The 27,051-nt window shown below is 43.6% G+C and overlaps 1 protein-coding gene across 1 annotated transcript in view; it reads right to left on the reverse strand.

Moving 5' to 3' along the window:
- ADAMTS17 (ADAM metallopeptidase with thrombospondin type 1 motif 17) overlaps positions 1–27,051 on the reverse strand; it is a 155,989-nt gene that overhangs the window by 74,275 nt on the left and 54,663 nt on the right. Inside the window, exons 8-10 of the mRNA XM_036389977.1 lie at positions 23,894–23,999; positions 5,030–5,170; positions 3,598–3,748 (exon numbers count right to left, since the gene is read on the reverse strand). Of these exons, the coding sequence (XP_036245870.1) occupies positions 3,598–3,748; positions 5,030–5,170; positions 23,894–23,999 (398 nt within the window). The remainder of the gene's footprint in view (positions 1–3,597; positions 3,749–5,029; positions 5,171–23,893; positions 24,000–27,051) is intronic.

The following is a 27,051-nucleotide window of genomic DNA, read 5'->3' on the forward strand; positions in this document are numbered from 1 at the left end:
ATGAATTCACAATGGTTGATTCATAGCCCAGCGTGGAGCTGAAGGACAGAGGTCAGACAGGTTGAATTGCCTGTAATTTGCACAACTGCTCACAGCAGCACTGAGCAGCCAGAGCCCCCCAGGATCTGTGTGTGTGGGGTGCACTGATAACGCCCTGTGCAGTGTCACAGGTGCATTTCTGACCAGCTTTTCCTGCAATTATTGTGATGCTGCTCAGAGCTTGAGAATGACACATTCAGTTCTCTAAAAGCAACTTGTCTGCCTCAAAATAAAGGCCACTGTGTAACTTCCTAGGTGGGCCAAAGCTCACCAAAGAGCTCATTTCCAACACTGTGCAGCTTCCCAGCTGGAGCCAGGCAGCATGCCTGCCATGGCAGACACTTGTACAGCCTGCTGGATAAGCACTTGCATGGATCAGATAATGCCTGACATTGCACTGGGAAAGATGAACAGAAAACACTTTGATCCCTTTGTGTATTCCAGGAGAAAACTCTGTAACTTGGATATGAAGGAGATCTACTGAGGGGTCTTGAGAGACTCCTTAATCATAGAACCATAGAATGGTTTGGGCTGGAAGGATCCTTAGAGCTCATCCAGTTCCACTCCCTGCCATGGGCAGGGACACCTTCCTCTACCCCAGGGTGCCCAAAGCCTGTCCAGCCTGGCCTTGCACACTTGTTCCCTGGCCTAACAGGAGCCCAGGCTAAAAGCCTGAGTCACAGCTCCTTAAAGAGGTGACATGCACTAGAAAACCCTACCCAACACTGAGGTTACAGATCCTGAATTATACATCTTGGAGGTCATAGATTACAACAGACTGTGCATCATGTGACTATCATAAACTCATTTTTTTAGTATATTAAAATGTAGAAGGAAAGGAGAAAGGAATGTAGAGGTTTGGTGTATGTGAAGCTGAGCCTTGCTCATATGTTTTAATTTCTGTTCTGGAAATTTGGAGCAGAATAGCTGCAGGATAGCTGGTTTGGCAAACAGAGAGCTACAGTTTTGTTCTAATGCATCTGAGTTATCCTTAAAAACAAAATGGAAGAAGAACTTTGGGGATGCAATCTCAAAAATTCAGATATGGGTGAATGATCATGGATTAACTATCCTGTTGGACTGGTGTGGGAGGCCCAGCCACTGCCAAGCATTGAGGGACCTGACTCCCTGTGAAAGCAAAGATCACATTCCTTCAAAAAATGGGGCTTTGATGCTGTTAAAGGAGAGAGCTTATTGCACAGAAATTTCTGTGTTTCTCAAAAATGTTGAAATTTTGGAATTATCTAACCTCTCAAGTTTGCTCTAAACCAAATTGCATGACATTTTTGAATATAGGGCCTCTAGTTTGCCTGATATAATTATGCAGCTCAACTATCTCCAAAGAAATATTGTAATGTAACTCTCTTATTATATAAGAAAATAGGCAGCAGACACATGTAATCATAAAAAGATTGAGCAGGCTCATTTCCTGAAGCTTATTTCCTTTTCGTAACAAATATTTACTGTCAAATGTTTATTGCTTTTACATTTGGATTTTTTTAATACTTTATTGAATTAAAAATACCACATTACCATTGGCTAAAAGAGGAGACAGCTGTATTTGCCAATAATTTCTACAGCTAATGCCAGTGACCAGTGCCAATTTTTTTTTTGGTTCATATTTTTGTAGACAGCTTTGAGACTTATGATACAAGTATTCTGCAGATGAGGCCTGAGGAACACAAAGGTGAAATGAACACAAATTTCAGAGGTTTAAAAATCAAAAGTGATCATTTCCTCTAAAGAATTTCCTTTCCTTGCTATCACACACCAATTCAGAGTAGCATAACAGGATGTAAACACAAGCTTAAACTAATGGCATGTGACATAACTGATCCAGAGCTTCACAGGGTGAATGCTAATTCTTAATGCACATCTGCAACAGAAATAATTCTAAATAAGGGACTGCAAATTAGTTTTCATCTGCTGAAGTTCTACCAGGCTTTTCATTAGGAAGCACTAATGTCCTCACAAAATATGCTTCTCTTTTGGGAGAAAGGAGAGATGGAGGAAAAGAGCACATTTTTCATTGGGTTCTAAACTGTCAAATAATTAGACTGGTGAAAAATCTTGGGAGACACAAACACCTGCTGTCTGTGTCTTACAGAGAATGGTGCCTTCTTGGCACATTATTCTGGCAAACAACAAGTCCCTGAAGCAATTCCAGACTGGACATGCAACTCCTGTGTGAGAAATGCTGACCACCTACCAGCAGGCTGACATTCTCATCAGGCACTGGAATATCCAGAAACAAAATGGTTTTTTTATCACAACAAGGGAAATAGCAAAAATCTCTTCCAAGAGCAGCCCAGCTGGGTGACACCCACACAAGTGGAAGAACTTGAGTCATGCTGGGTAGATCTGAGGTTTTCTTTACAGACCTATATTCTAACATTTTGCTTCCAGTACAGTAGTCCTGGTGGTCTGCATTTTCTTGATGGAGCTGGGAAATACAACCTGTCCAGATTCTTTTCCTTTGTTTTATATTAGTTAGTTTCCAAGTCCAAAATAAATAAAACAGCTAACGTGAAACTAAGAGCATTTTCCCAGGACTTGCACGTGTTCCACAGTTTTAGCAATTTGGCACTTAAAAGCCCCAGTTATCTCTGATTATTATTTTCTTTCTTAACACTGATTTAAGATCTCAAGCTTGTTCAGAGTGGGAATGAGGGACAACTAAAAAATACAAATGGCCAGTTATTAAAAGCAAGAAACCTGTCTGCTTTTTGCCTGTCTGTACAGGAGGGGATGCTGCCAGCTGGTGCTGGTGACCCAACACAGCTTCATGACTTTTTTTTTAATATCTCCAAGGCCATGCTGGAAGCAGGCACTACCCCACTCCCTGTCTAAAGCAGGGGATAAGATCTGCTCAGAGTTAAAAGATCTGATTATGTGTAATACCTTACGAAAAGCTTGGCTGTCTAAATTCCAGAGATGAGTCCAACAGCCTCATCTCAAACACAACCTGCTCCTAGAGACAGCAACAGTCAATATTCCCATTTTGCCAACCAACCCCATGATACCCCACACTGCACCCAAATCCTGATTAAACATCACGTTGCTTAGAAAACACACAGGATTCTGCACAGAATTTGGTAAGGCTTCATGAAAGAAGCAGACACCAATATTTCCTCAGCACAGAGTTAGTTAGGAGTCAGCTCCTAAGAACACTGCAGTGGTCTGAAGGTGAAGTCTGTGAACGCCCAGCCAGCCACCTAAGCTGACTCTGTGGAAGTCGCCAAACACTCTTGTGAGGAGAGACTTTCACCTCAGCTGAACTTCCAGGAAAACAATCTCTGCAGAGCATTTCAGCAAAACAATCTCAAAAGGGAACAACGTGCAAACACCAGATTTTCTGAGTCTGCTCTGGGAGATTACCAAGGGGAAAGAAGGATGAGGCCTAACCAGGAGCGGCTGACAGGGAGCTCGAGGCCGTTTGATTTTCCACCACCAGCGCTGAACCTGAGGGAAATACAGATTCCTTTTCTCCTCCCCAGGGCTTGGCAGCTTTATTTCCACTTCCCACCTTGTTTCCAGCTACAACCCACGAGCTCTTACCTCCATATCCTTACAGAAGGTGGCGTTGGTGCCAAAAAGGATCTGGCACTGCTCGTCGGCGCTGTAGTGCATCCCGGGCAGCTTGTGAGGGAGCCGCACGGAATATTGGCTGCGGGGGTCGGTCAGCAGCAGGCAGGTGCTCACCTTGGACCTGGGCAGGGCAGGAAGGAAAATGTCCTTAGGGAAAGCCCCTCTGAACTGCAGTGTTAGGTCCCTGCTACAGAGGAGCCCTGTCCTCTCTTTAACAGTGTGAAACTGTGGGATTTTCCCTGGAAGTCTTCTGAATTGTTGAGAGCTATGGATATAAAGGGCCTTGGGAAGTCACCTGCGGCCCCAGGCCTTAAGGCAGGAGAGATAACATTCACAACATTCTGGGTTAAACTTTTGTCTAAACCAACATTCACAACATTCTGGGTTAAACTTCTGTCTAAACCTTTCCTAGAAATCTGAAGGAGACTCAATTTGGCCCTCAGGCAATCCAGCCCATAGCTTCACTTGCCTTGAAATACCAGCTAGAAAGTCTGCCATCATGTCTCACCTCAATCACCCCAGCTGAATTCTGACATTTTTTCTTATCCATCACAGGCATAAAGAGATTTTTCTCTTTGCTTTCACAACAATCTTTTACAAATTGTTGTGTCATATCAGGGACCAGATACAACCAGATGAATTCAGATGCAACTTCTTTTTCTAATTCATGCCTTTAACATGGCATTAAATATCCCATTTTCTTTCATTATTTTCCTTTCTTTCCCACCTCCAACCCCCAGAGTGGGAAATTTTCCATGCCTAACCCACTCCTAGCACAAAGCATGTGCCAGGCACTGTTTGGCAGAGAGCTGCACTGTAGGTTTAAGATTAGAACTGCAGAGTTCAGATAATTCTAGTGCTTCCTTTAGTTCGTGAGATTTAACAAGCAGCAGGACAGAAATCCTTCCTGAACAACTGAATATGATGAGCTGAAAGATGGATGCAGTGGGAAAGAAGTTTATAGTGAACTGTTTTAGACCAACACTCATTGAGGAGTGAGAAAACACCTCACAATCACCTCCAGGCAAAGTCAAGTTTCAATAAAATAAAAGCTATTTAATAACAAGACAGTAAAAACCGCAGCATCTTTAAGCAGAGATTCCTGCAAGCCACCTACACACAGATTTCTGTCATTGCAAAATTGAAGCGCATTTTCTGTAAAAGAAAGGTGATACAGGATTTTTTAAAAGATGTTATCAGCACATTGACAATTGCACATAATTTTTCTTCCTCTCTTCAATCCTCAGTTTCAAGGTGCTATTGCAATGGAGACAGGTTCAAATCTGCATACCCTAATCACACTTGTACACTTCTTTAAAAGGAACATTGTTAATACTTCACTTTAAAGCAACAGAGTGGATTCTTGCCTGGTAGGATTTTTGACACTCAGCACAAGCCTTACTTTAGGAAGTTTTCGAGGTCGTCTCGGCTGCACGAAGACCAGGAAAGGTCGCTTGGGTTCCTACCCTTGACCCATTCTCCAGACATGATGTGAGACCTCCCAGCACAGGGCTGATGATCATCATCGTGGCTCATCCCCATGCTGTTGGATTAGAACAAGACAAGAGAAAGAACCTATCAAGTTATGATGTGGGTTTTCATTTCCCACTGCCCTCAGCAATGACACTCTCAGGGATTAACAGCTGGACAACAGGCTGCACATACAACACACAATCAGCCATGCACTGCCCTGGGCACCTGTTAAATAAATGAACTAGAGGTTCCTTTAATTTATCCATTGCCTTAATTTCACAAAGTGTTTGGTATTTGTGTGTTTGAAATTTTTAAATGTGTTTCTTATGGACTTTCCTCCCAGGGCTTATGAGCAGTGAAGCTGGAGAAGTGATGTAGCTCAGAGAAGGGTATCTGCTGGAATATTTACTGAAAATTTTGGATTGCTTTGCCAAATCTAGGATAGGATCCCTACAATTACACTGAATGATCTAGAGATGAGCCTACTTTGTTCTTGCATCAGTGTGAATTTGGAATATACTGTTAGGAAACACATTTTTCTAAATTAGTGGTATTGTACAATCATCTAACTTTGAGGCTGATCCTAGTTTGAGTGGTGGGTTGGATCAGATGATCTCCAGTGGCCCTTCCAACCTAAATTAGGCTCTGACTCTGTAACAGAAGTGTTTAGACTGGAGCCTGAGGCAAAGCCAAGCCCCATTTCTGCAAGCACTGTCCAAACAAGCACCAGGACTGCCCCATGCCCATCTCAGCAAGGACAGAATGGGACCTACTCAGCAAAACAAACCATCTAAACAAACAGCAGATTGTGTTGTATAAACACATGGAGGAATTCAAACACATTCAGTGAGGATTTCCAAAAGCACTCAGAAACAGAAACCTGTTACTTCAACCTCCATCCAACTTCCCCCTCAGGACCCTTCTATCATCAGGGGAGTCTTCACCATTGGGCTGCTACAGCAGGTTCAGAATAAATCCCTGCTGCAGGGAAGGTGAGACTCCTCTGCTGCAGGTAAAACTTTGTGAACAGGGAAAAAGGTGTGACCAAGGTCACCTGCCACACTCAGTCCTACACTCAGCCCATCACACCATCCTGCCTGGCACTGAAAGTGACTTAAAGATTTTCCATTCTACTTCAAAATGAACATTAAAACCCTCTTCCAGAATCATACTGTTTTCAAAGAGTTATTACTCTGTAACATTCCCCCTTCAATTCCAAAGTGAAATGGACAATGACTTTCAGAAGAAAGGTGCCTTCTATGGCCAGTGTCACCTTCTAGCAAAACATCACCAGTTTGGGGCTGAAAATACAGAACTCGCTGGGTCTCCAGCTGGCTGTTTGGAGCAAGCCAGGAGCAGTCCCTTTAAATATGCACCGTTTAATCCATGCTATTTCCCTACAAATCTGAGGCTCCTGTTTGCTTTCTGACTGTGCTCTTGGCTTTGCTCCTCCCCAGTTGTGGGACTTGACTGTTCAGAGCCCAAACACGACATCCATTTCTAGTAGCAGTGAACCAAAACCCACTTCAGCACTTTGATAATTATGGCTTAGATTGAACCACCATCTCTGCTATTTTTAGCTTACAGTGAAGATTATATGGTGGAGTCTATTATTTTAGGTTTATCTCCAGGGACATTATTATTATTATTTCTAGCAAAACTACATTCAATGTAATTTTTAGACTCAGAAGTTCATAGTTATTCTTGTTTTTAAACCTTTGTGGTTTTTGAACACTGCAGAAACATTAACATCAAGCACATTTTGTTTGATGCACACAGGAATAATCTAACAGTCTATTAGTAACTCTAACTTCAAAACAGTAAAGAGTGAAATTCCTGCTCCACTGAAGTGAATGGGAGTTTTGCCATTGACTTCAATGCAGCCTGGGTTTCACTCCAAATATTTTACCCATGTTGTTTCTACACAGAGAAAACTCCTCACATGCTAGGATGAAAGTTCCAGCAGTTTTTCTCCAATGCAAATAAGCCCATCTAAAGATTGTATTCCTAAAAGTCAGGAAAGGAAGGGCTCAGCACCATGAAGTAAAGGATGTGAGCTTGTCAGGAACCTTCCAGAACAAAGTTTGCCCCAAAATGCCAGTTTGAAGGTTTGTGGTCACACAGCAATCCTGATAACTTTTCTAAGGGAGACCAGGCAGATTTCCAAGGTTTCTTGCAGCTTGTCTGCCTTGTGACTGCCACAGTGCTGACACTCAAAGCTGGGTCCTTTTTGGGTTTCTCCTCTGTTTCTGTGGCATGGGATCTGGCAGCTTCCTGAATGGCCCCCTGGTTGCCACATCAGGTGTTCCATCTCAAAAGGCTGAAAACAAATCATCTTCCTGACTTTGCAAGTGCTTTAGGATCCCTGATTTTATCCCTTCCAGAAAAGCCTAGTGTTTAGTCTAGAGTTGTTAATATAAGAAATGCTTTAGCTTTCTGATTAGCTTCAATTATTTTTATGTTGAAAGTGAGGTTTTGTTGGCAAAAATCAAGGGTAGCACTTATTAATTAGTACATTCCTGTCTTTATCTTAAACCTGATCTCATGGAAGATGTCTTGCCTAAGACAAATGCTGAGGCTGCCAGTCTTTACTCAGCTTTATTTCACAGGGGGTTTGAGGCAGATAAAATTTGTTCTCTATAAAGAACGAATCAGAACTCATACCTCAAGTTATTTACAGGCTTCTTCTGAAATTCATTCAATTCTTACATGTGTGGAAATCTACCCATTTCTGAATCATTCCTGTTTTCCTAACAGAAATTCTTTTAAAAGTCACAAGCATAAAGGAATTGAGCCTGAAAGGAATACCTTTATTGGTATAAAGCAAAAGAGCTTTGCCAGTTTATATTAGCTTGGGATCTGGCCTCAAGGTACACAGGCAACCCCTCCTGGCCTCTCAGTGATGAGTTTCTGGTAGAATGAAACCAGCAACACCTTTGGAGCCTGTTTTAATTGGCAATGCAGAACTTTTCTCAGCATCTACTTTACCTTACAATGACTCACTTGAGAAAATTATTAAATGACCTGCAGGACTAAGGCATACCCTCACATGCTAACACATTCTTTTCTGAAGTTCAAGGGTCTCCAGCTACATCAAAGGGACCAGGTTTTCCTAAACAAGCAGTAAATGCAATGCCATGCTGATTCTTTTCACTAATGAACAGTCCCCCTCCTTTAAACAGAAAAAAATGGGAGAGAGCAGTGTGTGTTTGTACTAAACACCAGTGCAAACTGAATCAATAGTTTACATTTCATTTGTGACCATCTAATCTTACCTGCTATTCAGAATTCACGTGGAATTAGAAGCAGGTAATCAGTCTCTTGAAATATTCTGCCTTGGGAAGTTCTATTCTTACATGAACTGATCTTGAACAAAGAGTTGATAAGAAAAGCTCTCAGATTAGAAGTAGCAATGTCAAAATGACACTGCACTGCCCTGCAAACCCACTGCTCTGTGTGCTCCCTGAGACATGAATGTCCATTTTATCAGAAGCCACAAACAGACGCTGCCTGTTACCCTTTACAAAGCCAGCAGAGCCATTATGGATGAGCAGGACTCAGTTTCCCTTTGTGCTGTTACCACCACAGTCACTCCTTCATCCCAACCCCACGGGAAACTTCAGCCTTTCAGTTCATCACATTCTCCTCCTGAAGACAATGAGATTCCACAAAGGCAAGCAAGGACAGCTCAGACTGTCAGCTCTTCAACTCCTTTCATTCAATGTTTACTCAGAGTAGGCACCCTGGGACTCTGGTTTCACACTCCAGCTTCTTTCCTAATATAAATAATGCATTGCTTACCAGTCAAAGACACCACGGCCTCACTGGAGGAGTCCTGCAGCACATTTACTGTGGCTCACCATGTGTGAGGCCAGAAACAAGCTGACTGACCAGTGTGAGCCCTGACTGTTAACAGAATCACAGCAAGGCAAATCTGATCAGGAGTCACAGGGAGGCAGCAACCACAGATCTCTTTGATGCAGTTTTTTTGGAGAGCAAGGCTTTAAAGTAGCACTGCTATGAATAAAAAATAGCATGCAGTCTCTGGGAGCTGTGGCCTCCCTGAAGCCTGTGCAGCAAGCAGAACTGGGTCAGGATGCCAGAATTACACTCTGGGCCTGAGCTGGCCAATTTCTTGTGTAATTCTTTTAAGCTAAACTCAATTATCAGCCCCGTGTTTTCCCACAGCAATGCTGAACAAATGCACTTGCTTTGTTTGTTTGGGTCTTTTGTGGAGTTTCTCCTCTAGACAGTTAATGTAACTAAACTGCTCTGTTTACCCTTGGTGTGTTTTCCAATGTTTCCTGTTTTTTCTCACAAGCCTGAGCCAAAGTGCACCAAAGCCTGTGGAAAGCCTCCTACTGCACCCAATGCACCGCTGCACCTCAATGTTCTTGAGGTCACATACACAAATCTTCACCAGAGCCACCATGACCCTCACTAGAAAACCCAAATCTGAGTTAAAGATAATGCCAAGGGCTGGGAGAAACTGATTTAGGAGATGCTTGAAAAATCTGTTCAACAGCTGCAGCTCTGGCTGGTAAGAGACCACTGGACAAATCCCCAGGACTGTTTTCATCACTCTCCCTTAGCAGGGAGAGACGAGAAGCTGGGACAAGGGGCAAGTTTGATAGAAAATACCAGCAGCAGCAGCACTTTCCTTCAGAAAAAGGGTAGCAACTGAAAGAAAGAAATGTGAAGAAGGGAAGCCTGAAAAAAAGACACACAGATATGGAAATGCCACCTTCAACACCTCCCTCTGAAAGTCAAACCATTCCATTTGCCTGCAAATAACTCAGCGTGAGTCAAACACTGGATCACTTTAGAAGCTCATGGCTATCAAGGCTACCCAAGGTGTCCTGGCTGTCACCCCAGCTGTTTATTAAACATGCATGACAAACAATTGATTGCTCTCCACACAACTGCACTTACCTCAGCCACCAGTTCTCCAAAGGGCAGGGAGGATGTCCAGCTGCCAAGAAGGAAATGAGGACAGCAGGCTGTCTCTCATTCCCACCGAGAGAAATCCAAAGGAGCCTTTCCAAAGAACCAACTCACAAAGAGCTGTAACTGTGTAAGCTCAGCAACACATTAAATAGGAAGAGCTCCTTGGGGCCAGCCCTGCAGAGCAACATGGCCTCAGAGAATTGAGCAGAGCCCATGACAGCTGTATCCCAAATACAGGGGGGACAGGAGAAGGCAGAGATATCTCATGCTCCGAGTGAAAAGTTCAGTGGGACCACTAAAGTTTTTACATTTTGGCTGATTGCTGGGCAGCATGTTTTCTCTACCTGTAACATGCCTTACCCTGCAGATGTTCTCCTAAAGGCTTTGTTTCTGCAAGGGAACATTGCTATGAGCCAGGCAGTACCAGCCTTGCATGTCACCACTGACCTTCTCAGAAGGGAATATGAGAGAAGTCATTCCCTGTGACCCAGCTTGCCATGACTCACCCACAAGTAATCCAGCATTAAATGCAGAGCCAGAACCAAGCACAAGATTTCTTTCTAAAGCCCACTGGAGAACAATAAATGCAAAAGGAGGGCAGACTGAACAACATCCTTGCAGAGTGGGAGAGGGAAGGGAGAAGGGGAGCTGTAATTTACCTACTCTGGCATGTCAGAGTGGGCAGGATGACAGTGCCCCACAGGAGGACAGCTATTTAGACATGCACAAATGCCATCTGGTTTTGCTTATGAAGGACAAAATTCCTCCCCTTCCCACCTCCGATCAGGTCTCAGTGAAGGTTTGAGAAGGGAATCCCATCTCTGCAGTGCATCCAATGTCAAGCACAAAGGAAGATGCTGGTATGGAAGGAGGTTTCACAGGGTGTGTGGCTGGCAGCTGAGAACATTAGACATGGCCGTGAAACTCAAATCCAAACAGGTCACTAAGCAGAGGGTGCACACCAACAGCTCTTAGCAGCTCCTGCCTTGGGCTGGGTTTGAACCAGGAGTGGGAGACAGCACCCCACATCATCCAGCCTGAGAGCAGTCCACTCCCAAATTGAGTTCAATGTTAGGAATTTTTATTAACATTTGAAATTGAAGCTGCATCACTGGAAAGATGCCTACTTCTGAACTGGTTCAACATGTTGAACATTTCAATATAAAATGCTGATCATCTTGCAAGTTATGAGGTTTCCATCCAGTTGAGAATAAGGACTTAACAGAGGAAGGAGTGAAGCAGGGGGGCTCATTTGAGATGGAATTGTAATAGGAGCTGCAGGGCAACGTGAGGACAGTAACTTTGAGAGGGTGACCCAGGAAGGTGATGCCTCTAAGAGAAGCAGAGATGGCCAGAGATGTCAGAAGGGGCCAAGGGAGGCTTGGACAAACAAACAAATCCAGTGAAAATGCTGAGGTGAGCTGAGCTCTCACTGAGGGAGGAGGCAAGGCAACATCTTGTGCAACCTTCCTATAAAACCAGCGGCCACTGAGGCCACTGGCTTAATGGAAAGCAGGTTTTTTCACCCTCTTCTTTTCAAACATGTAAACACCATTTCTTAAATATGCTTTGACTATTCCAGAAACTGTCAGGAACACTTTGGGGAGCAGTGATGAAGAGAGGGAGATGATCCTACTTAAAGCATTTGAAGTAACCAAGGCTGGTCATTGTGTACACAGTGTTATCTAGAACAGGGGTGCTCAGGATGGGTGCTGTACTTTTGGGGCTTTTTTAATCAGGAAAGTCAACATTTAAAGGGAGCCATGACTACTGGACTCTTGTTTTCATAACCAAGTTTATGTCACTCTCCAATAATGAAGTAACCAGATATTTTATATGGTTATCTACTCATCAAGCAGCCAAGAAGTCAACAACAGCGAGTGAGAACACACGAACGCCTATGGTGAATAACAGTGTGGAAAGCTGTGGTTTATTCAGCTGCATGACAGATCCAGCCCTTTATGATATGGTTTTCATTTAAAAAGAATTAGCTCTTTTGCCTTGGAATCTGGAAGGCAGCAAAGCACGAGCTTGTGCTGCAAGGGACAGAGAGCACACGACAGTGACACGGCAGGGACAGACAGCACATGAGAGTGACATGGCAGGGACAGACAGCACATGAGTGACACAGCAGGCACACCCACTGTGGCCTTGCACTCAAAAGCTCACTGGTATAAACACCAGTTTTGGTTTGATTGAAGCCTGACCAAGGCCATGAAGAACAGGGTGAATTATCTTAGGATCCTCTCCCCAGCAACATCCCATGCTCACATTGATTCCTCTCTCCAGCAGACATTTGCTCATGGGATTCTCTCTGAGCAGCCCTTGCTGCTCCACAGAATGGGGGATTCACAGCAGGACAGGCACCGCCTGATGCACTCCAGCACCTTTGGTGAGATGAAGGAATCCAGCTGCAAAGCAACTGAACATCCACCATTCCAAGGGCCTCCCTCCACTGCTTCTGATTTCTAGGATGTGGCCCCTGCGTATCAACCTTTTCCTGAAAAAAGCTTCACAGTTTCTTCTAAGAGCTGGCAGGTTCTGAGGCAACAGGGGCAGAAAAAGGAGTGCTCCACCAAATACGAAGTCCTACAAAATGCTTAAGCTGATCAATATACATACAAATAAATTTGGCAGAAACTCAGCATTGCAGAGGTAGTATTACCTCAGGAAAACACCCTTCTTCCTTCTGGTGTCAATACTCCCTCCTTTCCAAGATCCATTTAGCATCTTACATGAATCTTTCCTCCTTCCTTAAAGTGCTATCCCATCTCCATGCAGGCATCCGACCACATGCTGAGCATTTCTACACCCTCACACATTCTTTCATACCTGCCAACAACACACAGCAGATTTCTGACATAAAAGCATCAGTAGGAGTCAAGGGTTGCTTTAATTCCTTCAGTCAGTCCCTGTTGAGGAGCTGAATACAAATATATCCAAAAGCACTCACTGTACAACATGGATCAGTGACTCTCTGTGGGAATCACTTGTCTCACACTGGCTGTTTGTCATGATCACAGCTGAGCTGTGACCCCAAAGTAAGAATAAATTTATCTGAGGATGCCTCCATGGAAATGTTTGCACTAAGCTGTTTCCTTGCCCTCCAAGTGATTAAATCTACTTCTTGGACATACAAAATTCTTTCTTTCTCACTTGCTTCAATCTGGTTTCAGAACACAGAGAAGTGTTGCAGAAGGAGCACAATGACTATGAATGAACCAGTGGTGGGCAGAGAAGGACTGCTCATTGCACAGAGGCTGCTGTGCTCCATCTGTAGCTCCTTGTTTTTGGAAAGCACCCCGGGGCACAGCAGAAGGAGCAAGCTGAAGGGTAACAAGCTGTTTCCTTTCAGCACTGCCTGAAGTGGGTGAGAATGAGTCCTCCCGAAAATGTGACATGCATTTCCTCAGAAGATGAAAAGGGAATATAAATTGTAGGGTGGAAAAAAAGACCAAACCCCGGGATAGCTGGGTGGGATTTCCCACCCACGAGGGAAGAGAGACAAAAGCTCAGTGAGCACTGACAGCCCTGTCACTCAGAGTGTCAGAAACCCCAGGGGAAGCTCTGTGTGCAATCACTTTTCCAAAACTCCTGCGAAACCACTGAAAGCCTCCAGTCAACTGCAGTGAATGACCAAGTGCCAAACCTGAATGCAGAGCTGCAACACAAGACACCCTTCAAAGGAAGGCAAGGAGAGGGGAGAGATGGTGTGGAATATTTGCCAAATACGTGCAACACGAGTAGCCCAGATGTCCCACGCTCTGCCCCATCAGGAAGCCACCCCCAGGCGAGGGCTGGGGAAGTGGGACAGCCTGGGGAATACACTGTGGGAGTCAGGAATGCTGGCTGCCTGCCCCACACTGGGAGATGAATTCTCCATCCCTGGAGGTGGGAAGGAGGAGATGGCCAACACCAAAAGACAAGAAGGTGTGAAGTAAATGCATTATATAAATTCTACCAGCATCAAGTGTTTTGCAGTGCCCAGACAAGGCAGTGGGTATGAGTTTGATGGCTCTCAGAGCAGCAGAAGTCCCTTTTCACAGAAATATTTTTCATCCTCTCACTTGGTCCACTTTGTCAATCACTGTGGGCTTGCAGATTCAGTGCAAGAAGAAATCCATCCTTATGTGACCCTCTTGCACTGATCCACCAACACAACAGGTGACTGCAGGGAACAGTAACAAACCTCTGGGCTTGCTTTAGCTTCCAAAAATGAGAAAAATCCACCAGAACTGACTAGGAAAAAAGCTGCATAGGAAACACATGATCCAATTCTAAAATTTTGTTCCCAATAGTGGCACTCCCATACACCAGCTCCCTAAACTCCTAGAATTTTTCACAATGGTTCAGCTGGTAAAATAATTTATAATAGCAGAACCACCTGGCCTTGGCTGTTTGTAAATGATTGCAGAAGTTCAACAAGTTATCTCAGTTTCACTCCTTTTATCAGCAGGGAGAGATTCGATATCCAACAGGAATGTTGCAAATTATGGCTTGGTATCAAAGCAATTTGGCAATGATATGTTCAGACCAATACTGAAGTGAAATTCTTTGGGTAGTGGGTGTGCCTGGTTGCCTACAAACCTCAGTGCTAATCAAGTCAAGTTTGCTTCCATGTTGTCTAAGGAAACGACATGAGGAAAGTAAAAAGTGACTTGAAGAGACGCTCTTGCTTTGAGTAACTTTGGCTTGAACACGTTGATGTGAAGACAAATTACACAGAAAGAAAAAAGTCAGTTATTTTCATGAGAAGATACTGTTTTAGAGGGTCCCTAGCTGATAAGAGGTGCAGGGTGTGTGTCATTTAACTTGGGACAGCTTTCTGGAGATGGGTAGGAGCTTTTCTCATGTAGTTCTGTTCATTGTGCTCAGAGGGGCTCCTGCAATCACACATTTGGCAAACCTGGTGAAGTTACTTCAACACACACCCTGAACAGCTCAGAAGGAGCTGCAGGTATGGAAGGTAGTACTTAATGTTTAAAAAGAAAATATGAATATATTTTCCTAAGCAAACAAGTTGGCTTTTTCTTTGACTGGAGAAAGCCCTCAGGATCATATCTGAATTACTACTGGAAATGTGTCAATAACAGTGAAATAATGGAGAAAGAGATAAAATAACTGCACAGTGGAGGCGATACTTTAAATGAAGTGGTGCTTGTGCACACAGGCAGGAAAGCTGAGGGCAAAGTTGTTATTATAATGCTCCTGTGGGAAAATCCAGATTGCAGCATTTCTTTAAAGCTACTAAATGCAGACAATCTGCACTTTTATCAAAATTTGACCACTTCTGACCACGGTGACTCATGATGGGTAGTAGGGAAGAGTTCTGTGTTCTTGGACTAAATCTACCCCACGTTACACAGCAAGCAGCTTTACTTGAGATAAAGGAGGAACCAGACAGGAAAGAATTCACCCATTGAAAAGTGCTGCTGGTTGTGCTTTCAGGAGGAAGAAAGGAAGCTGTGTTTTTCCTGTGAAGGACAGACACTTTCCCTAAGTACAGAGACTACCTGAACCAAGAAGCACAAACTCTTTCTAGGGAGCATTTCTTTATCCTGCAGCCTAGTTTTCCTGTGTGCAATTAAAATGAATATTTAAAAGCCAGATTAGAAAGCTGCCACTTCATTAGCTGTCTCCAGAGTGATGCTGGCAAACAGCAGGGTGGGAGGAAAGGAGCCCAGCAGGGAGCAGGAAGAGCCAGGCAGGATTTGGACTGTCACTGACAGGTGAGAAACAGCTACCAGAGGGTGGACGTGAGAAACTTCTGAGAGGTCAAACTGTCCCAAATGTGGATAAGATCTGGTGTATAAGGCGAGTGTCCCAATGGGCTTTGGAGCACAGAAAGAAGTGAAAAATACAGAAAGGTACAGTGAGAAATACTCATTTTTAAGGCCCTGAGCTAATTAAAGCCCAGCCAGAAGGGAAACTTTTCAAGCAACTGAGAGCAAATCATTATGATCAGATTCCTTTTGCTTTGATTTGTTTTACCTAAGCAAAAACAAAAGCAGAAAACTGTGGGCTATTCTCCTCTTTTTTATGGAAACTGGGGCTCAAATAAAGATGTAGACAACAAACTCCCTGCTGGGCTGGATCCAGCAATGGAAACAGGCCTGGCATCTGATGTAGGGAGGATTTTGCAAATGGAAAGGGATCACTGAGAACAAAGCAGGCCTGTTTACTTCATTTCTCCAGTAAGCTCTTTTTTGCTGCATTTTATTTCCCAACACAACTGTTGGCCAAGAGGCAGCCAACCCTGTTCCACCCCAGCACAGCCTTCCACTGACGTAACAGCTAAAGGGAACCACATTTTAAGAGGCAACAGCATTTCCACTGGCATTGCTGCTGCTGACTTACTACCAAAGGCTTTTCCAAGTGACAGGCTGGGATTTATCACCTTCCCCAGCTCGGGAAGTCATTTTCACCTGGAACCTGTTGAACTCAGCAGGCCAGGCAGACAGCACGGTTTACAGGCTATTGGAACCCAACTGCTAGTGGAAAAGTAAATATTTCATCTAGATCACTGCCCTTGTATAAAAACAAATTATTATTTGGTAAATGGCACTTACAAACCTAATATTTCCTGTGCTGGTGTGCAGTGGGAGGCTGCACAATGTGGACTTGTACTGTCCCCATGTTTTGGGTCACTGGGTGCACCAGGCTGCTGCCAGCAAAGCCAGTGGAGTATGAAACCAGAACCCTCGTGGCAGGAAGCAGATGCAAGGCTTGCCAAATCATTACGGCCCAGCTACTTAACACAGCCCTGGCTTACTCAGCAGAGTAAGCCTTCAAAAAGAAAGGCAGAGCTGGCAAAGCTACAAAGCTATTGATTAAACAAAAATTGTGTTTCTAAATGGCTGTCGTTCGCCTGTTTGCTGCAGTTTTATTATGTTAAGTAAAGCTCTACAAGATGCTCAAAACCAAAGAAATTAGGGGGACTGCAAGGGAATGTTGCTTCCCTAGGGATTACACAGAGATCTTCCACAAAGCAGCAAGAAACCCTTGCCCAGAACTAATGTTTGCCTCAAGAGTGCAGAAAGCAACAGGATGTGGAGATTCCCACGCCCAGTTCCAATGTCATTACATTCCAGTACTGTAAATAAACTATCAAATTTGGATGGTACAAAGGTGAAACAGATAATCATGACAGAGGGGAGGTACCCTGCTACTGTGCCAGGATTAGCAGGTTCAGTAAATCCACCTGGAAATATCTCACAACTTTACATAAAACTAAAAAACCTCCCAAACTGAGGTCTATCCAGAGCAGAATACTACAAAACCTCTCCATTTCTCCTCCCCAATATTCTTTTTCTCTGTGTGATTTTTGTACCTAATTTTCTTTTTTTTTTAATTTTTCTCTGTGTGATCCCACTGCCATTGCAAAAACAACTTGCCCAGACAAGGCCAATACCACAGGGATCTGCTGTTTCTGGGGCTCAACTTGCTCAAGTGTTCTGTACTGCCTTACAGTGGGCCAACACACTTTCTGTTTAGGGCTGCTCCATAACTGCCTCCTCCTCAGGTCAAATCATCCATGCTGGCAGAAGTCTTCACTGATTGTTTTCTAAATATGTTTAAACCTGTCTTTGATCTCTGCTTCCTTTTGACTTAGGACATGGTTTTCAGAAAGTTATTATCAAGCTACTAAGGTACATCATAATAATTTGTTTTATCTAAACCAGACCCCTCAGTGTGTTACCAGAAGTGGAAGAAGCATCTCCTGAAATGTTAGGATATACCTATTCTTTCTGTGAACCAGAAGCTGTTATTAAATAACTGCTTTGCTTAGATCATACCACTCTGATGTACAGCACATATGATGAAATAGGCAGTGTTCCATTATGTCCTTTGGACTTGTACAGAGAAGGGCAACTTAACTGTGAAAATGTGCTTGCAATTATCTGTGGAAGAAGAATGAAACCTGGGAGGAGGGGAGCACGAAAAGGGAGCCTGGGAACAGGGAGAGAGAGACATTCCTCAACAGATTTACAACACAAATGGCAGAAAATAAAATTAGCAACTCCAGGGTGGGTACAGATTGCTGCCAGCATTTCTGGCCAGCCCCAGGGTGTGTCTACACAGCAGCCAGTCCCTCCCAGTACTCCTGAGACTGCAGGATACTGGAAGAGCCACATCCTCCTGGGAGATTTCAGGAGGGGATTCTGGCCCCAGGAGAACAGAGCTGGGGCAGGCACTGCCTGAATGCAACTCTCCAGCTACTCAGGAAGTTCTGGTGCAGCAGAGTCAGTAATACCTGAGCTTGCAAGAATAAAGTCTGCATGGGATTGTCTCTGGCTCCAGTGCTCCTTGGGACCCAACTGACCTTGATTTTCCACCACTCCAAATGCAGAGATGTGAGCTCTGACACACAGCATGGTCAGAGGGGCACACAGGCTTTATGAAGGCACCAAGGGAACCACAGCTCCCCAACACAAGGCAGGATTTACACCAGCAGTGCCACTGGAGAGGTTTGTGCAGCCACTGGACAGATCCTGGCAGCCACAGGCTGCATCCCTGAGCCATCCACAACTGGGTGTTACCCTACAGACACACAGGATGGGCACCTCTTTGCAAGAGCTCTCTCATAGTAAAATAATAATTCACAGGAGTGAATAAGATGCCTGTGGGCATGTGTTTCAGTAAATTCTTTAAGTACATGCTGAAATCCTACCCTGTGAATAGGAGTTTGACCTCATTTGCAGTACAGAGGGAGCAGAGTTATAACTGAAGTTGTCTGGATAACCCTGAAACTGAGACTTTGGTGCTTCTGCATGTTTGATTCTACAATTTAAGTAACACTGGTTTTCATGCCTTTTGGGAGGCATGAAGTAACCTGGGGACACATCAGTGTACTTCTGCAACAGCAACAAAGAAAAATGTTCCACAGAAATTCAGGTCAGGCAGAACCTGCCTGATAAATGTGGGACTAACTCAGAGAAGCACAGAAAAGAAAAAGAAGCCCAGGTGAGAGATTTTTTTTTAAAAAACAGGGTTAATGTTTAAAATCAGTCAGGACAGAAACTACACTCAGCTGCCTCCACTGGTAGAACCCTGAGTTCAAGGGTTAGACTGTGATGAGCTGCTCTGAAAAACACAGAGGGTTGTTGGCATTTTTTTCTTTCAAAACAGCTTCTTAGCTCCCACATCCTGTACCTGAATGTTATAACCCCAGGATAAAAGGAGAGAATTTTTAGCAGAGGTCCCTCCATTTCTCCATGGCTTCTAGAAGCACTGCCTTTGCCCCAGCACCATGATTTGCCTGTCTGGCTCCAATGCTGCTGGCACTGTTCTGACTAGAATGGCAGGACAGGCTGATCCAGAAAAAGAAAGAGGTTTCTATCAGCACAGTGTGCACTCTGCAGGATTACCTGTCTGCACAGATCTGCCACATTTACTGGGGTGGTCCTCAGCTCCCACATGAAACTTGTCATTTTTAAAATGCATTATGACCAGTTTTTTATAAATTGTGGGGCAGGGGAGAAGGGGGACAATTTCCTGCTTGGTTCTCAGGCATCCTGACTAGCTGCACCACAGGGACTGGCTTTGCTGGTGTAAATTGTTACAGGGCATCACTCTGCACCTCTGGGATCTGCCCAGGGCCACTCCTCAGCCCACAGTGTTTTCACATTCTGGCACATCTGCATCTATCTCTCTGCTGGGTGCAGAACTGCCCTGACCAGGGAGGCCAATGTTATTCACAAGTCCATCAGCACAAATACCAGCCCACAGAGGGAACAGCCAGAGTGCTTTTCCCTCACCTGCAACACCACTGATGCTTGAGAACCACAAAGGCAGCAAAGAATTACGCACCCTGAAGTCATTTTACCCAAGCTACAGCTATCAATACCTAACACCTAAAGCAAATAAGCACACTGGAGAGAAACCTGCTGGTTCCAAACCCTTCTCTTTGTCTGATTCCAAGCCCTGAGCTGTTTGGTTTGTGCATTATGGGCTTTTACCTTTGGACTGGTTTTTGTCCTCATCTGTTTCAGCTTCAAGTTTGAGGCTGTGTGGTTTCAGGCTGTTGGCAGGAGGCAGCTCCTTGCTTATTGTCAGTTGATTTTAATCCCCTTTCCTAAGGGCATCTGCCCGAGTGTGGCTCCCAGCCACACCACCTCGGGCCATTCTCTCCCCATCCAGGCAGTGCCAGGTTCCTCTGGCTCATGAATGGGAATCTTCCCTCCTCACCCAAGCCTGCCCCCGTCCCACCACAGGAAAGCTGAGGCTGTTGAAAGAAAGAGCAATGGCAACAAAGCTGGCATTGTTGTCCTGAAAAACCCCTGGCTGCAGCCCGCCCCGCTCCGTGCGGGGATAACGGATACACGCATGAATCCCAGCTTTTGTTTCCAAAAACTTGTTTGACTTTTTCTTTGGAGAAGGACTTAAAAATGGTAACAAAGTCACTGCTGTAGGCAAAGAGAGAAGTAGGAGGGGGGGAAGTGGCACTGTTTTCCTTCCAGTCGGATGTTCAGGGTGGTCTTTGGGGTGTGAATCTCAGACCAGGCTCACGCTGGGGCAGTTCATGGAGGTGGAGGAGAAGAGAGGCACCAGTCAGGATCCTGGTGACAAAAGCAGGGCACTCTGAGGCTTTTACTGATGGACTTGCCCTGCAATTCTGAGGAAAGATGAGTGTAAGAAATGCTCGTTGTTCATATGATGTTTATAATATGAAGACCTCAGACTGGTACATTTTAAGACTTCAGTGACCACTGTGATCTCTGGGTCTTCCCTTCTGTGTAGGTCAGGACCCCACCCAGCAAACCCTGGATAAAATCCAACAAACCCTGGTTACACTCAAGTGTGCTGTTTTAGAAGACATCCACTGCTGACCCAGCTGACTGAAGGAACAAGGCTTGGTGAGGGTCCTGTCTTGTGCAGGAAGGAGTTTATGATCTGCAGCCTCAATACACATTCACTGGGCTCCCTGCCTGTCACCTTTTTGTAACAGCAAGACTCTTCTGGATCCTTTGTAGCAAAAATTGTATCTAAATACAGATGGATGTTCCATTTGTGTCCATGGACCAAAACTATCAGTACAGACTTGGAGATTTAAATACAAAAGTCACGTCCCTCACCCCATCATCAAGCAACAACTCCACAGGTGAAACCTAAAGATGAACTTCCATCCTTCAACTTCCATAGGACCTATTTCATCCTAATGGACGTATTTAATGGTGTATCCATGTTTTCACAGTGCAGCTGTCCGGAATAGTGTTTTTTGCAGTCAGTCCAAATGACATTAGTGGCAGATTAGGAATCTGACACATCAATTAGTAATCCATTCACTTTTTCCAAAGTCCACATCAGAAACTATCTGTGAATGCCAAATTGGGCTTGTGATCTCCACAGACATTTGTTAGTCTTAAGGAAAGAATAATAAATCTCAGCTTTTCTACACTCATAAGGAAATCAGACTTCAATAAAGCTCAAAATTATGGCTCTCCAAAATTTATATTTTTGCCAATATGGATGTAAGTTTTGATTGGATTTTATTTTAAATTAAGAAACTTACACCTAGTTTTCCTTGGTTTTCATTTTTAAAGCTCATGTCAGCTTCTTTGTGTTCATGTCTGCAATGGGTTTCCTTACATTTCACACAAAAACTCTAAAGTCTGCAAAGAATTCTTCTATTTGCACAAGATGTGCTGAAACAGGACCGCTCAGAGCATCTTATGCAGGTCAACACCAAAAGAAGAAGGCCTGACACCTTGTAAGGTTAATGCAAAGATTGCTGTTGGCCTCCAGAAGCCACCAGACAACTGGTCAGAGGTTGAGATGAGCAGCCAGGCCCCTGGTGGGTGACAGCACAGAGGGATGATTTTGATGTTCAGGTTGGGGGGTGACAGACATGGCATTTCCCCCCCTCTGTTTTGATTTGGCAGCACAGGGGGTTGATTAGGCTGCTGGTGTCAAGGCAGAGGGGGCAGAAGGGTTTGCCCCAATGTGTGACAGAGAATTGCAGCTCCTCGTGGAGTGAGATAACCTGGAACATGTCCCCAAACATTTGTGGAAGCAAAATTCTCCCAACAGCTTCTACAACCTTCAGCTGGAGCCCTCCTAGCTCCTGTGCCCCCCCAGAGCCACATCACCCCCATGCCTTGGGTCCCTAAACTGGCCCTTAGTGACCCCCACACTCCTCCAGTATTTCTGAAATAGTTTTCCAAGATGAACGCAAAGAAAGAAAACCAGCAGAGGAAAGACATTGTGGTCTTACCACGAAAACTGCCCTCAGAAAGGAAAATGGAGTTGGCAATTTTCTGCACAGATGGAGAGATGTATCTGAAAGCATTACATCCCCTATTTATGATGGGGATTTTTTTTGCAAGGCATTATTAGAAGGAAGCTTGTCAGCTCTGCTGAGAAACTTGGCAAACACCAGGGCAGACCAGTCTCACTCTTTCACACAGCTGGATTTTCTGCAGCTCAAGTATTTTTCCCTCTTGCTCTTGGCCCATCCAAAGATGAGTGCTGAATTTCCCTTAGCATTACCCACAGGTTAATTTGTTATTAAGTTTAGGCTCAGTTTAACATCTTGGCATGCAATCTAAATAAAACCAAAACCAAATGTCCTTCATTTCTGCTGAAACCACCCTCGGTTTGGCTCAGCTGCCTTTGGTGTCACTGGAGGGTGAACAGGAGATTCATTTTTGGTAGGTCACCTAAATATCCTCCATGCAACTTTGAAATACACTGCCATAAAGTAATTATTTGTCATGGAATGAGAGTGGCCAGAACCTGAACACACTCCATTGGCTCTGACTTAGCTGTGAAATACTTCTTACTGCAGGAAAGGAAGATACACCAGACACATGAGCTGCAGGAAGAGTGCAGAAAAACCTCAGGCCTTACTGCAGGAACAAAGCTGGGATTTCCCATCTTATGTCCAGAGAGGCTGAAGGAAAGAGTGCTTGAAAAGCCCCCAGACACAGTCCTTCCCCCTGTACAACTTTGTTCCTGGCCTAATTCTGTACCTTCCACAGCCCAACTGTGACACTGCAACCAGTGATGTCAATGGAAAGGGGAAAAAGCTCATCAGTGTTGTAAGTGCAGTGACACTGGGCCTGGAGAGCAGGGAATGTGGAACTGACCTTTGGTTAACTCATTCTCTGCACTAAGAGCATGCAGCTGACTCTTCCAGTCAATTCTGTTTTCTTCTGCCCATGGGATATTTATAGGCAGCTTTAAAGAGGCTCCAAAGTCACCTGCAGAAAGTACCCAATAATCTCATTCTGCAAATTGCTGTCTGACTAGGATTTGTCACGTTCTTTCCTGCCTTTTCCAGTGTATTCAAAGTGTCTTAAGTGTGATTGAGCTGATAAATCAAGTTATAGCAATTCTTTCTGTTGATCAAATAATTCTGCTTAAGGGCATTTCCAAAATACTGATGTTTACCATTTCAGTCACAGCAGATTACTTCACATGCAGAGGTGAAACCATTACCAAACTATTTAACTATTAAAGTCTTGACACAGACACCTGAACTTCAGAAAAAACTTAGCAAGTTCAAAGATTTTGAAGCTCATATCGGTTTTGTGGACCTACTCTACACAGCAAAGAAAATCAGAATTTGTCTCTATTACTGTCAATCATTTAAGAGATTGAGGCTTCTTTGTGCTACTCAGAATCAGAACAGAGAGCTGAAAACAGGGGAAGAACAGCTAGAAAGATTTCTGTGTACTAAAATGGGTATTTACATAAGCCTCCTGAAAATTAGGTTATGTATCAATGTGCTACATTTATGAAATCATAACAAACAGCCACTCTAGTGATTGCACTTGTCTGGCTTTAAATAAAAGTATCCTGCAGAGGCAAAAGAAAAGAAGGAAACAGAAGGACAAGTTCTTACTTGTGCCCAAGTTCGTGTGCAATTGTGAATGCCAGATTGAGACCGTTGTCTTCAGCAAGAACACATTTTCTCTTGGCACTGCAGACACCTCCTAGGTAAGCAATTCCTGCAACAGAAACACAGAGAACGTTCCCATCAGAACCAGTGAAACAGCTCATTCATTCAAAACATACAGCAGTAACAAGCAAAGTGACCAAAAATGCAACCAGAATGAAAAACATTAGAGCAGTTTCCATACAAGATCATCTGAGTAGTTTCTTCCTCATCCTAGTGAAGAATCAGTCCAGAGTTTTGTCAGACAGGAAATAAGTAAAACACACTCTCTTCCACTGCTTTTGTTGGAAAATATATTTAACTGTCTCAAAAATAATTTCACTGACCCAAAAATTCATCTAAACTTGTCTACTAATACCCTCTACTACAGCATTAGAAGATGCAGTGAAGGAGCCTGAACAAGCATTTAAATGAAGTTCTGATTTTCAGAATGAAGTCAGGCAGCAGGAATAAAACAATAAAGCAGAGACTCTGAAAAGATCTTACATTTTCCCTTCTTTTCATGCTCAAAAGCAAGCGAGAGTGTCAGAGCCAGGAGAGCTGGCAAAGTGCTGCTGGTGAGTCACAAAGCCAATGTAGGTGGCACAAGTCTCCTATTACTGAGTGGAATTTAGGATTTGATCCATGCACAGTATTCTCCTGTTTGTGTGGGCACCACGAACAGCTTGAGGCTGAGGCCAAAAAGGAATTCAAAAGTTATGGCATGGAACCTCTGCTATGGAAAAACAATAGTCCTCATCTGCCCTTCCTGCAGCCAGAGTGGCCCCTGCTGCAAGTGCCACTGCACTTGGGAACGCTGTGCTGGCACCTCAGGGTGCCCCAGTGGATATATCTGCTTTTATTTGTATTTATCAGCATACAAGGAATCTATTTCCTCACTGCAGGACTGGTTCCATGGAGGGGTGCCTGGATGGAGCTGCCTTTAAGGAGCAGACCATGACCATGCAACGGAGCCATGATCTCCCTGTTCTCCTTTTTTTCTTTTCCTCTCAGAGCTGACAAAGCTGTGTTTATCAGAGTGCAAATGTAAAACTTTAGACCTGGAAGAAGTCCATCTCTGTTTTTATGAGATTTGACAACAATAAGGATGTGGATATTAGTTGCCAGGGGTGTTCTGGATGGAATGAAGGGATGGGCAACAGTCTTTTACTTCAGTACTTGCAGAGAAGAGTGAAGGCAGAAATCAGGCACTAACACTTGCTTACTTTAAAAATGCTGACTGTGAAAGGGCAGATTCATACCACAAACAAAAAAATGAGATCAAGATTTAACCTTTTAAATCAAGGGCCTAAAAGGCTGGATTTCAGCACTCTTCTTGGACTGACTCGATTCTGACATGCAGAATAGTCCAAAGGACATCAAGGAATTGCTCAGAAAGGAACAGACTTCTTTGGGAAAGATTTCTGAGATTGCAAGCTCAATTCACACACACCTGGTGGCCCAATGAATGTGCCCCTTTTTGGTTAAAGGGAAGCCAAAACCAAGTATTTGAGTCAACTGAAAGACACCTTTACTGAATAGGCAGAGATCTTTTGGTTCCCTTTCAGCAGTTTTAGGCAGAAATGACCAGAGCAGGACCTTTACCAAAAGTGTTTTATTCCTACTACTGAACCTGATTATTCCACCTTTATCTTCCACTCACCTGTGCCAATATCTCTCAGTTGTGTCTGACACATGAGGTTTTAACTGAGGAGCAACAATTGCATTTCAGGCTCAGGGGTCAATCAGGCAAGTCAGTTTTGCTTGAAATTATTCATGCTACATTCCTTCTGAGAGATTTTATAAAACAAGGCTGGGTCTATGTTTCCCATCATGGAGATAGAAGGGGGCAACATTCCCATTTTTGGGAGGTGTGGTGCAACAGAACAGTCTAGAATTCTGACAATATATTTAAATATGTTAAATACCAATTAAAATGTCAAATAAATTATACCAAATAGTAATTCTTCTGAAGTCTTTGTTTAGTGGCTCTAATCCCCACTGAACCTGGCAATGCATATCCACATTATTATTTTGGCTTTTGCTCTGTGCTAAAACCCTCATTATTCAAAGGTGGAAAAGTAATGATTAAGGACTTGTACATCCACCAGTGGTCAAAGAAGTAGTGACTGTGGCTCAGTTACAGACTCTTAGTCATCTATTTTTATTAGCTATTTTCAGTGCTTAATGTGAATCCTGTGTGGCCATTTTATAATATCTGCAATGATCAATTTAAAAAATGTAGCCATTTAAAATTAGTTTATTATTACAGAAATGGACTGGGCAGAGAAACTCATAATCCTGGAAGAGGAGAAACCTTTGGAGTACATGGAATGAACTCAGTAAGAAGTCCAGCTCATGAACTGCTGAGTGCTTATTAATAAAAGAGTCATTCTGGAACAGCAAGCCAGTTATAACAAATTGGTATCACATTTTAAGCCTGAAAAAGCTTGCTTTAAAAACGTTTTTGAAATCTATTTTTTCTATCAAACTATTTCCTAAGACTATAATTTTCCTCTGGACCAATACATTTGAGCATGAATTCCTCTCATCAGAATATCAACAGCAAATAAATTATTGATCTGCAAACATACTCCAGATCTTTAGTAAATCTAGCTGAACCATTAACATAAATGCAACTTTTTTGTTAGCCAGTACAATGATCCACATAACTGATATGCAGAGAAAAACACACCTTTAACCAACAACAATAGTAGCACAATGCCTTGGTAGCTGCATTAACATGATTTATGTCTTCACTGGGATGAATGGAAACTGTTGTTTGCCTCTTAAATTTCCAGATTTTTATCTGAGCCTTTCAAGTCTGCAGAACTGGAATAAAAACTTCACGAATTCTGACATGTTTGTGAAAATCCTGGCGTGCCATGGTTCTACCAGGCTGGGAATAATATAAGAGGAAATGCTTTTATTTGGTAATTTTGCTTCTGGCCCTGTCTGTGAGACAGGTGTGTGCGTCTGAAAACAAAAAATAAGGAAGGAAGCTGAACTGGGATTTTTGTCTTTTATTTTTTAAGAAAACCCCACACTTCTCATGTGCCTCTGCAAATATACAGACAGTGACTTTCTCTGGGGGAAAAATGTCCTTATCTTTCAGATATGCTGTC

This window comes from Molothrus ater, chromosome 13 (assembly GCF_012460135.2).
Source record: "Molothrus ater isolate BHLD 08-10-18 breed brown headed cowbird chromosome 13, BPBGC_Mater_1.1, whole genome shotgun sequence".
NCBI lineage: Eukaryota > Metazoa > Chordata > Aves > Passeriformes > Icteridae > Molothrus > Molothrus ater.